We start from the raw sequence: 12,739 nt of genomic DNA, 5'->3' as shown, positions 1-12,739 counted from the left end.
CTAATGTAGTTGAAACAAAAAACATTAATAAAGTTAAAACAGACTTGGGTTAAAATCATAGTTAAGCTGTTTATTAGCTGTTTGATCTTAATATCTTTGAACATCAGTTTCTGTACTTATAAAATAGGGGCAGTAATATTTGCCCTACAAGGTGGTTGTGAGGCTCTTATATTTTAGTTCATGTTAGTTTCTTTTCTCCCATTTTAGACAGGTAAGAGCCTGTTGCAGTAGTTTAGAGATGGTAATGGTAATTCAGAAGAAGTATTAATAAATTTTAATTTCTGGTGGTAATTGTGGCAGTGGATTTGCAAAGGCATGTTTGAGTTTCATTTTAATGAAGGCATGAAATTTACTGGACAGAAACTGAGGAATAGACTAGGGAATTCAAAATGGAAAGAAGAACATGAACAATGCAGTCAGGAGTGAATGGCATACTTGAGGAAATAGCCTGTGTTTGAGAGTGACTGAGTATAGAGCCAAGTGATGGGAGGGAACTGAGGGAAATACAGCTCAAGTCTGATTTTGACCCCAAAGAGGTTTGCGCTAAGTAATTTGTATTCAGTAGTCTAAAGCTTTTCAGTTTTATTTTTATTTTTATTTTTTGAGACAGAGTCTCGCTTTGTTGCCCAGGCTAGAGTGAGTGCCATGGTGTCAGCCTAGCTCACAGCAACCTCAAACACCGGGGCTCAAGCTATCCTTCTGCCTCAGCCTCCCGAGTAGCTGGGACTACAGGCATGCGCCACCATGCCCGGCTAATTTTTTAATATATATATTAGTTGGCCAATTAATTTCTTTCTACTTACAGTAGAGATGGGGTCTCACTCTTGCTCAGGCTGGTTTTGAACTCCTGACCTGGAGCAATCCGCCCGCCTCGGCCTCCCAGAGTGCTAGGATTACAGGCGTGAGCCACCTCGCCCGGCAGCTTTTCAGTTTTGGATTATAGAATCCCCTTTCCGCTAATATCTTAACTGATTGTTTCTGTTTGGGTAAGAAGTATTGAAGACTTTGAAGGGTACAGTCTGGATAAAGAGAATAAAATATCAGAAATATAATTTATGTTTCAGTTCTTCATTACTTTCAGGATATAGTTCATTCTTCTGGCCCATGGTATATTAGCTCTTCTTGATCTAATCCACCTGCCTATCTTGTTCTCTAGCCATACTTAACTATTGTCATGAGCCACATAATGACATTTTAGTCAATGTCAGACTGTATATACTATGGTGTTCTTATAAGATTTTAATCCTATATTTTTTTTTTAGATTAAAAATGTCAGATGAATAATCCTATATTTTTTACTGTACCTTTTCTATGTTTAGATACATTTAGATATACAAATACCATTGTGTTACAGTTGCCTACAGTATTCAGTACAGTAATTGCTATACAGGTTTGTAGCACAGGTGTTCAGTAGGCTGTGCCATTTAGATTTGTGTAAGTATACTATGTGATATTTGCATGGCAAAATTGCCTAGTGGCACATTTCTCATCATATACCTCTATTGTTAAGTGATGCATGATTGTAATTGTTTTCCCTCAAGTTGATATGTGTACCCTCTTTCCTTTGTACCTTTACATAAAGGCAGTTTTCCTTGCTTTCTTCTGGTTAATCCTTCCGATTTTAGATTCATTTACTAAGCCACTTACTCACCAGATATATTTAATGAATGTTTACTGTGTGCTGTGTTCTCACTATCCATGGAAATTCTTCTTGACATCCTTTTTCCTTCTTGAATTGAATCTCAAGTAGACACTGTTGGTGTATGGGTAATATCCTGGTCATTGCTCTGTGATAAACTCTATCAACTCATTATGATAGCTAGCTGCTAGTTTACCTATTTTCTCCGCTAGTTTGTAAGCACTTTGAGAACAGGTAATGTATCACTTTTTCCCATATTCCATGTGCTTAGTATAGTGCCCAATAAATGAATGCTTACAGAATAAATCAGTAAATAATAAATAAATAGATTTGAGGTTGTGGTAATAGCAAGAATATATAAGGAAAGTATCTCTTTGAGCCTTATTTAGTAGTCTGGCCAAAGTATAATGTCTGGAAGAATGTATGGTGGTATGTGAGCCTGGAAAGGATGTAGAGTCTGAATCTTGGAGGATCTTGTATACCATATTTCGAACTTCTGACTTTATTTTGCTTTATTGAGTGAAAAAAAAAGACTCATGACCTTATGAATTTAACATGAATAACACTTAACAGTATCCATAACACAATTATAATGCTAAATGTGCTGAAATGATCTGGATAGTGTATTTTATACTTTTGCACTCTCTCAATAAATATTTGTCTACCTTTATATACTTTTATTAAACTTTATTATTTATATCATCCAATTTTACTTTTCTTCTAGTGCCTATGTTGAAAAATATCTACTGGAGAAGTCCAGACTCGTTTATCAAGAGCATAATGAACGGTACATATCTTTATTTGTGTAATTAGATAAAAGTAAGATTTGTATCATACAGATTGATTTTTAAGCTCTTTGTGTATTATTACCCTTAATTCAGTTTACTTCATGCATAACTTTTATGTATAATTGCTATTTCTATCCGGGGTAAAACACTGTGGTTTTTCAGAGGCTGCTAGGAGGAGATTTTTTTTTTTTTTTTTTTTTTTTTGAGACAGAGTCTCACTTGTTGCCCAGGCTAGAGTGAGTGCCGTGGCGTCAGCCTAGCTCACAGCAACCTCAAACTCCTGGCCTCAAGCAATCCTGCTGCCTCAGCCTCCCGAGTAGCTGGGACTACAGGCATGCACCACCATGCCTGGCTAATTTTTTTTTTTTTATATATATATTAGTTGGCCAATTAATTTCTTTCTATTTATAGTAGAGACGGGGTCTCGCTCTTGCTCAGGCTGGTTTCGAACTCCTGACCTCGAGCAATCCGCCCGCCTCAGCCTCCCAGAGTGCTAGGATTACAGGCGTGAGCCACTGCGCCCGGCTAGGAGGAGATTTTTGATTCTAGGCAAATTATCAGAACAGGAAAACAGTTTTCTCAGGTAGTATCTCATTGCTCTTTGTGAGCAACGTGTGTTTGGATCTTTCTTCCATTTTAGTTCTTTCTCTGATTCAAGGAAAGTTTTCAGGAAAGCTGTGAATTCCATTGTAATGTTTGAAGTACATGGGTCTTTAGAGATGATATATGTAATATCCTTTAGATGAAGAAACCAAATATCATAGAGAGGTAAATACATGATTTGCTTCCTGCTGTAGTGAGATAAAATAAACAGCCAGAATTTGAAGTTAAACAGACCTCCATTCGCATCTTGGATATGTCTTGGGCATCTCACTTAACTTCTAGCAGAAGGTATTTATTCCCATTTTACAGATAGAGAACTATCCTAAAGTTATTAGAGGATTAAATGAAATAACATTTATAAATTGTTGGCATGGTACTTAACAATAAAAGCTCACTAATCAATAGCTAACATTACCATAATGAATTACTATCAAGATGAGTACTAGAACTCAGGCTTTTCTGTTAATTATTTTGTGACTAACAGAAGTCAGAGGAAATCTGAATTAGAGGTGTTTTAACAGAAAAGAAAGAAAGTTTCAGGAAGAAAATAGCTTCATGAACACTTGCAGGATGTATCAGATGCTATTAGAAGGTTATTAGTAACTTTCTCTAACACAGTTTAATGGAGTGAAGGGGATATAAGCCTGATTTCCTTGGTTTTGGAGAATGAATGGGTGTTGAAGATCCAGAACCTGGATTGATTACTAATTCAAACACTTTAGTTGTTACAGATCTGTTTAGACTTTCTATTTGTTCTTTAGTCAGATTTAGTACTTTGCATCCTTTTAGGTATTTGTCTGTTTCTTCTAGATTATGTAATTGTTGACAAAAAATTCTTTATAGTATCCCTTATAATATTTTTTTACTTCTGTAAGGTTGGTAGTAATATTTCCCCTTCTTTCATTCCTGAATTTGAGTCTCTGTGTCTATCTCATAAGTTTAGATAAAGTTAGTTAATTTTGTGGATATTGTCAAAGGAACCAATCTTTGGTTTCACTGATGTTCTCTATTGTTTTTTCAATTCCCTATTTCATTTACTTCTGCTTTAACATTTATTATTTCTTCTGCTTGCTTTGAGTTTAGTTTGCTCTTTTTTTCTAGTTTCTTAAGGTGGATGGTTGGTTAGGTTATAGATTTAGAATCTTTCCTCTTCTTTTTTTTTTAACCCCTGACCCCCTACTTTTTTTAAAATATGGATTTACAGGTATAAAGTTCCTCAAAGCGTAGCTGTTTTCTGTGTTTTGGTGAATAGTGTTTTGTTTTTGTACATGTCAAAGTATTTTCTAATTTGCTTGTGATTTCTTCTTTAATCCATTGGTTATTTAGGAGTATATTATTGAATTTCCATGTAGTTGTTAATTTTGTAAATTTCTGTTACTGATGTCTTATTTCATTGCAAAGTTGGAGTGGATGTATGATTTCACTCCTTTAAATTTATTGAGACTTGTTTTGTGGTCTCACATGTGGTGTCTCCTGGAGAATGTTCCATGTGGACTTGATAGAATGTGTATCTTTTTATTGTTGGATGGAGCATTCTACAGATAGATGTTAGGTCTAGTTGGTATATAGTAATTTTCAAGTTCTCTTTTTCTCTGTTGATCTTTTGTCTTGTTTTGTTCATTATTGAAAGTGCAGTATTATCTCAGTATTATTGTTGAATTATCTATTTCTTACTTTAGTTCTATCAAGTTCTTTTTGTTCTATGTATGTTGGGGCTATGTCGTTAGACACATGTATTTAGAATTATATCTGCTTAATGGATTAGCCTTTTGTCATTGTAAAAATGGCCACCTTTGTCTCTAGTAACAATTTTTGTACTAAAGTCTGTTTTATCTGATATTAGTATAGACATTCATGCTTTCTTTTGGTTACTGTTTGCATGGTGTCTTTTTCCATTTTTTATTTTCAACATATTTGTGTCTCTGAATCTAAAGCTTGTCTCTTATATACAGCATGTGATTGGATCATTTTTTTCTTAATCCATTCTGTCAGTTATCTGCCTTTGGATTAGTGAGGTTTAATTCACTTATAATTAATATAGTTACTGCTGATAAGGTAGGATTTACAAATACTGTTTTGCTATTTCTTTTCTATAGGTGTTATGATGTTTTAGTCCCCTCTATTCTTCTATCATTGCCTTCTTTTGTGTTAAATAAATGTTTTCTAGTGTACCATTTTCACGTAGTTGGCGTTTCTTTTATTATTTTTTAGTTATTTTCTTAGTGGTTACCCTGGAGATTACAGTTAACATCTTAACTTATTAATGTGTAGTTTGGGTTAATGACAATTTAATTTTAATAATATACAAAAGCTTTGCACCTGTGTAACTCTGCTTCTTTGTGCTGTTATTAGCAGGCAGATTACATCTTTTCAATGGTATACCCATCAACACAGATTTATAATTACTGCTTTATATGGTTTTTTAAATCTAATAAGACAAAAAATATTACAAATAAAAAACTTATACTATCTTTTATATTTACCTATGTAGTTACTTCTGTCAGCATTTTTTATTTTTTCATGTTAAACTGAATCTTATCTAGTGTCTTTTTATATAAGCCAGAAAAATTCCTTTGAGTATTTCTTGTAGGCCCATTTGCTAGCTATGAAGTCTCTTAGTTTTTGTTTATCTGGAATGTCCTGATTTGTTCTTTATTTTTGAAGAATAGTTTTACTGGATATATACTTCTTGATGGACAGTTTTTCCTTCTCAGCACTTTGAATATGTTATCTCTCTGCCAGGTTCTTGGTAAGAAATTAGCTATTAATCTTAAAATAGGATACCTTAATGGAGCATTTTTGTCTTGGTGCTTTCAAAATATGCTCTTTGTCTTTAAATAGTTTTGGTAGGTCTAGGTCTGAATGTCTGAGTTTATGCTCCTTGGAGCCATTGAGTTTTTTGTGCAAATTAATATTTTCCATCAAGTTTGGGAAGTTTTTGGTAATTATTTTTTCAAATATTCTTTCTGTTCTTTCGTTTCCTTTTGGGACTCTCATTATATATATTGGTCTTTTTAATTGTCCTACAGGTCTCTGAGTCTCTGTCAACTTTTCTTCATTAATTTTTCATTTTATTCCTCAGACTAGCTTCAATTGACCTGTCTTCAAGTTTATTTATTCTTCAAGTTCACTGATTCTTTCTTCTGCCTACTCATATCTGCTATTGAGCTCCTCTAGATACTTTTTCATTTCATTTATATTTTTCAACCTCCAAAATTCCTTTTTATTTTCTTTAAGTTCTTTATTTTACTGATAGTCTTTATTTGGTGAGACAGCATTATCATACTTTCTTTTAGTTGATTCAATGTGATATCCTTTAGTTCTTTGAACATATTTAAAATAGCTGATTGAAATCTTATCTAGTAAGTCTTATGTCTGGGATTTCTCAGGAACAGTTACTAATTGTTTTTCTCCTTTGCATGGGTTATATTTACTTGTTTCTTTGCAAGACTTATACTTTTTTTGTTGAAAATTGGACATTTAAAATAATATAATGTGACAACTCTGGAAATGTGTTCTCTCCCTCCTAGGATTTGTGTTGATTGTTTTTATTCCTGCTGTTTAATTGTTCTGTTACTTTTTGAACTGATTTCATAAAGTTTGTATTTTTTTTCAAGTGTGGCCATTGAAGTATCTGCTTATTTAGCTTAGTAGTCAGGTAATGATTGGACAGAGATTTAAATGCTTGGATACAGTAAGTCTCCTAGTCTTTGCCACAGGGCTTTCTGTGTATATTGTATCATGCCTTCAACACTCAGCTAGGCATTTTATAAATCTACCTTCTCCTTTACTTTCTGTTTGTGTAGATCTTCAAGGTTAGCCAGAGGTAAGAGTTTAGTACTTTATCTGATCCTTTCTGAGAGTATATGCAATTCCGGGGAAGTGCACAGCTTTACACATGCATATGGCCTTCTAGATTCTGAGGAAATATACTGGGCTTTTCAAAGCCTATATGAAGATCCCATTCACCAGCTTTTCCTTTTAAGGTTTTTGGTTAGCCTATTGTTTGCCCCAGCTTTTACCCACCACTTCAGGCAGCAGGCATGTTTAACAATTGCATAAATTGCTTTCAGTTGATGCCTCCGGGGAAAAGATTTTTGCATTGTACAAAGTATGATCAGGTCATATAAAGTCAGTCTTTTTTTTTTTTTTTTCTTTAATATAAGCAGGAATACAGAAAAAGTCAGTCTTGAATATGGCTTCTTCCAGGGAACCACTGGACAGTTCAAATAATGCTATTTCTTAGGGAATGAGGTTTTGAACAAGTTTCAACCCTGTTCAACCCCTTCTGGTGGCTACCAGGCTTCTCGTGTCCACTATGATCACAGGCCATTGGTTTTCAAGGATACTGTGGACTTGGTGAACAGGGGATATGGACTAGGGCAAGTTAAAATGCCACAAGCTGTTTTTACTGAGATTCAGCTGTTTTTCTTGAGTGACCACTCTCTGTATTGCTGCAAGCTTTTGGTTAATTTTCACAGTTCTGAAGAAGTTAATTGTGACAAATTTGCCAGGTTTCTCATTGGTTTTATGGATGAGAGAATTTTCAGAGGTCCTAACTTTGTCTTTTTGGTGCTTTTATCCTTTTCTTTTGTATTCCACATCCAAAACATCATTCTGTTTTGTAGGAGTACTTAAATACTGAATTTATCACATTTGTATTTAAAAAATGAAGCAAAGCTGGTAGATACATTTTACTAAATTTTGCTTTTTTTCTTGTTAAATGATAACCATAAATCATATACATTAGAAAGTTATACTTCTAACAATCCATGTAACCAAAACTTTGTATCCCCATAATATTCTGAAATAAAAAAATAAAGTTATACTTCTTTATTTTCAACAGGAACTATCATGTATTTTATTACCTACTGGCAGGAGCAAGTGAAGAAGAAAGATCAGCATTCCACCTTAAACAACCAGAGGAATATCATTATCTCAATCAGGTGAGAGTTTATAAAAAGCATTTTGAAGTGCAGGACATTATTAAATTTTAGCTCTTCAAAAAGGCTTTTTTCTTAGTACTTTCTTTCCCAAACCTGGTAATGGATATTAACTTGCATGTTCATACATGTAATCTAAAAATTTATGTTATATATTTCGCAAATTTAAAAATTATTACCACCCTCATATAAGTGTGCTTTTTTGTGAGATTCTTTAAGAAAATAATAATCTATTTATAATAAGTGATTTACTTTTTCCAGACCCCAGAATGTTAAATATTACTAATGATTAATGCTTGTCCTTTGCAAAGGATTACTTGAAACCTGATTTGCATGCTTTAAAATGTAACCACATAGGTCTTTGCATGATATTATGATACTGACTTACAGTATGATGATTTTTATAAAAATAGTCCTCTTAAACATTCAGTATGAAATTCATCAAAGGACTTAGAGAATTTGGATCTTTCCTCAAAACTCAAAATTTATCCCTAAACTTCCACAATTAGGAGTAAGTCTCACAACTTTTCATTATGTTGGTTTCTCTAATTTTATTATTCCTCATATTAACCAAAATTCTAAAACCAATATTAATGGAATTGGTAGAAACGTAGGTATTTAAATAATAGATTGTCTCCCCTTATTTTTTCTTTGAAGCAAGCTGTAATGCCTATGGAAAGAAGTTCCTTTATGGCAGTTAAAAATATTCTTATGAAGGTTTTATAAGCACATTTGATACTTTGATGATGGCTGAAAGATTGCAGTGCATATTTAGGGGTATGAAAATAACACTGTAAACTTTTCACAAGATATACAGTGTATAACTACTATTTCTTAATTCTGAAAGTATATATTAATATAGACTAACTTTGTATTAATATATTGAAAATTTCAAAGTTATCCAAAATATCACTTTCTGATATAATATTAGGCATTTTTACTGGATAGAATTAAGTAGATTTTTTAAAATAAAGAGTTGCTAATTTAGCTTCCGTGTTTTTTTCCTCCCTTGTTTAAACTACTTACATTATATTTGGGTGATTCAAGATTTTCTTCTTTACAAAGTAATAATATCCCATAAATGAGTTGATAGTTGTTAATATTAGAGAAATCTGGAGTTTTGCTGCCCTTCCAGATCTTTTTGTATTTAATGAACATAACATATGCTTGTCATAATGTCAGTATTCATAGGATATGGACTCAGCATTTAATAAAAATATCATTTACTGGATAGTGGCTTATATGGGGTGGGATGAATACTATATGATCTCTCAGAATCTGAATATCTACTTAGTTATTTCTTATTTTATGCTGCTATGTAAAATAACATTTCTTTGAATAGCAGCAGTGCTGCCTGCACACTACATCTAAGAAATCATCAGAAAACTGTAATAACCATTACTTCTACCTAACTAATCTGCCTTACTTTCAGATAACAAAGAAACCCCTCAGACAGAGCTGGGATGATTATTGCTATGACTCTGAGCCGGTCAGTATAAGTACCTAAATATTCTGTGTTCCTGTTAAAGGGCCCTCATGTTGATCATTTGCATCTATCTAAGACCTAGTCAGGGGCCGGGCACAGTGGCTCCATGCCCGTAATCCTAGCACTCTGGGAGGCTAAGGTGGGAGAATTGCTTGAACTCAGGAGTTCGAGACCAGCTTGAGCAAGATTGAGATGCTGGCTCTACTAAAAATAGAAAAATTAGCCAGGCATGGTGGCAGGCACCTTTAGTCCCAACTACCTGGGAGGCTGAAGAAGGAGTATCGCTTGAGCCTAGGAGTTTGAGGCTGCAGTGAGCTACAGTGATGCTATTGCATTCTACCTAGGGTGACAGGGCAAGATCCTTATCTAAGGAAAAAAATCTAGTCAGAATGAAAATCAGCTGAAATATAAAAAAATCCTAGGAAAGAAGATAAATCAGTGTTTAATTTCTTTGATTGATTTGTATATTTGTGGTTTGTTGATTAAAAACCAGTCAGTTTACCTTTTTTTGGATATTTTCATGTTGCTAATGTTTGGTCCACATTCAGTATTTATTTTGACAAACAATAAATAAAATTGATTGCATTCCTGGTTTTTCAGCATTGATATGGATCTGTATGAACTATAGTTTTTCTTCCCCTTGACTTTTTTTTTTTTTAAGAGGGAGTCTCAAGTTTTTGCTTGGGCATGAGGGCAGTGGTGTGATTATAGCTTGCTGCAACCTCAAACTCCTGGCTCTAGCAATCTTCCCGCCTCAGTTTCCTAAGTAGCTGGAAGTACAGGCACATGCCACCACACCTGGCTAATTTTTATGTTTTTTGTAGAGACCTGGGTCTCACTGTGTTATTCAGGCTGGTTTCAAACTCCTGACCTCATGTGATTGTCCTGCCTTGGCCTCCCAAAGTGCTAGGATTACAGGCATGAGCCACCTTGCCCAACCCTGAGATTTATTTTTTAAAATTATTTTTTAGTAGTTTCATTAATCACATATCATGAGTAGTAATTCTTATTTTTTAAAAAAATACATACTTTTTGTTTTATATGTTGGCAATCTTGTCACATAATGAATGCATGTATATTTTTTCTTTTATTTCTTTTATAGTAAGAGAGGCTATAGTCTTAATAAAATTTCCCAACAATTAAGTATTGAAATTTTTATAAGTAAGATTATTTTAGATTTTAAATTGCTTGATTAAGGGGATGTATGATGAAAGTTAAAAGGAGTAGGTAAATTTAAGTTTGTTACTTTTTTTTTGAGACAGGGTATCACTCTGTTGCCCGGGCTAGAGTGCTGCGGTGTCAGCCTAGCTCACAGCAACCTCAAACTCCTGGGCTCAAGCGATCCTCCTGCCTTAGCCTCCCGAGTAGCTGGGACTACAGGCATGTCCCAACATGCCTGGCTAATTTTTTCTATATATTTTTACTTGTCCAGCTAATTTTCTTTCTTTCTTCTTTTTTTTTTTTTTTAATAGAGATGGGGTCTCGCTCTTGCTCAGGCTGGTCTCAAACTCCTGAGCTCAAATGATCCTCCCACATTGGCCTCCCAGAGTGCTAGGATTACAGGCATGATCTTCCACTCCCGGCCTTAACTTTGTTACATTTTAAAAGAAGTTTGTAATCCTAAAAAGAGCACAAAAAATTCTTTTTCCTTTCGTCAAGTTTGCAATTAGGGCAAATGTAAAAGGCTGAATATATACATCTACTTATATCTATTAATTCACTAATGAATTAATTTATTAAATATTCTTCCTGGAAACATAACATGTCTTGGACCTTGCTTTAGAGAACCACGACTTTGATTCTCATTGCATGTTGTTATAAACTCCACTAATTGCAAAACTAGCCTATTTCAGAGTTGAGAAAGATCAATATATATGGATAATAATTTTTTCCTTCAAAGTTTAATCACATTACTATTTCATAGTCAAATAATTTCTGTGTTCAGATTTAACATTTTGGAAAATAAATATTAGATATTTAGATTTATAGATTCTGATACATTTTAATAAAAAAAAATTTAAGTTCTTTTGATGTTCTTAAGAAGCTTCTACTTTCCCTATATGAGTACTACACCAAGTGATCATGCCTCATCGGAAAGCAGGTAGGTGGACTGTGAACTCATACTGCAAATAGACTTGGTAGCCTGTTCAGAGCTTATGGTGAAATTGTGAATTGATCTGCTGTTATTAAGAAACAATATAAATAGTACTTAGAATTTGAGCTCTCAAGTAGATTGACTCGACTTCAGTACTGGCTCGTTCATTTACTAGTTTTGAGACCTGCAGCAGTTGACTTGTTTGCTCCCACCATCTATTTAAGGGTATAATATTAATAATCTTTGTATTTTGTGACTATTAAATTGGTGAATATAAAGAGCTTGATAGAGTACTTCATACTGTTTCCACCATTGAAATCATCATTATCTGTCTTTTGCTTTTGGAAGAACTTTGTGGCCATAATCTCATATTCCCTTAATATTACTTTGATTACCATTGTCTGCTTACTGTATTTTTAAATCCATTACAGTTCGAACTTTGATTTTAATTTCTGATTCTTTTTCTCACTAATTAATAAAAGCAAACTGAGGACCTTTTGGTTTATTCTTTCCTGTTAGCTCTTTCTCGTAGTAAACTTGGTTTCCATGTGAGTTGCTAGAACTTAATGTGACTAACATTATGAGCAGAGAGGATTGTTAAAGGATTGTTCTGTTGTGTTACATTACTTATATATTTTATAGAATTGTATAAATGGTCCCAAGAGGACCTATAGTGAAAAATTACGTTTTACGTGAGACATGTTGTTGTTCTTATATGGTGATTTAATTCCATTTAAGGTTATCTCATTTAATTCCATTTAAGGGTTATCTCATAGAGCAGTGTTGCATGGGAGAGAGTAGAGGATTTGGAACTGGATAGATTTTGGTTTGGCCAGTCCTGTTATTTATAAGGTTTTTGACCTTTGGAAAGTTATTTAATCTCTTAATCTGTTTTTTCTTTTCACCTATAAGTTTATATATAATTATCTCCTGTGTTTTGAGGATTTAGTGAGAGTATACATATAAAGTGACTATCATGATGACAAATATATAGAAGGTATTTAGTTAAATGCTAATTTCCCTTCAAATGGTAATAATTTATTCAAATTATTCTTCTTCAAATGAGTTATTCTTATTTTTATTGTTATTGTTAACAGCACCTTAGCCTTTGTTTCCTCAGTTATAAGATATGGAGGATGAATTAAATACTGCTTATATGTTAGCTGATGTCTGCTGTAGTTGTAC

The 12,739-nt window shown here is 33.5% G+C and overlaps 1 protein-coding gene across 11 annotated transcripts in view; it reads left to right on the top strand.

Moving 5' to 3' along the window:
• MYO9A (myosin IXA) overlaps nucleotides 1-12,739 on the top strand; it is a 257,752-nt gene that overhangs the window by 55,212 nt on the left and 189,801 nt on the right. For 10 of the 11 annotated variants that reach the window (XM_076004524.1, XM_012768294.3, XM_076004525.1 and 7 more), the window contains 3 exons: nucleotides 2,364-2,426; nucleotides 7,877-7,976; nucleotides 9,406-9,462. In XM_076004524.1, coding sequence (XP_075860639.1) covers nucleotides 2,364-2,426; nucleotides 7,877-7,976; nucleotides 9,406-9,462 — 220 coding nt within the window. The remainder of the gene's footprint in view (nucleotides 1-2,363; nucleotides 2,427-7,876; nucleotides 7,977-9,405; nucleotides 9,463-12,739) is intronic. The other variant, XM_076004523.1, reaches the window with a different exon arrangement.

The sequence above is a fragment of the Microcebus murinus genome, chromosome 6 (assembly GCF_040939455.1).
Source record: "Microcebus murinus isolate Inina chromosome 6, M.murinus_Inina_mat1.0, whole genome shotgun sequence".
Taxonomy (NCBI): domain Eukaryota; kingdom Metazoa; phylum Chordata; class Mammalia; order Primates; family Cheirogaleidae; genus Microcebus; species Microcebus murinus.
The sequence above is the reverse complement of the archived record's forward strand: the minus strand, read 5'-3'. Positions and strand labels throughout refer to the sequence as shown.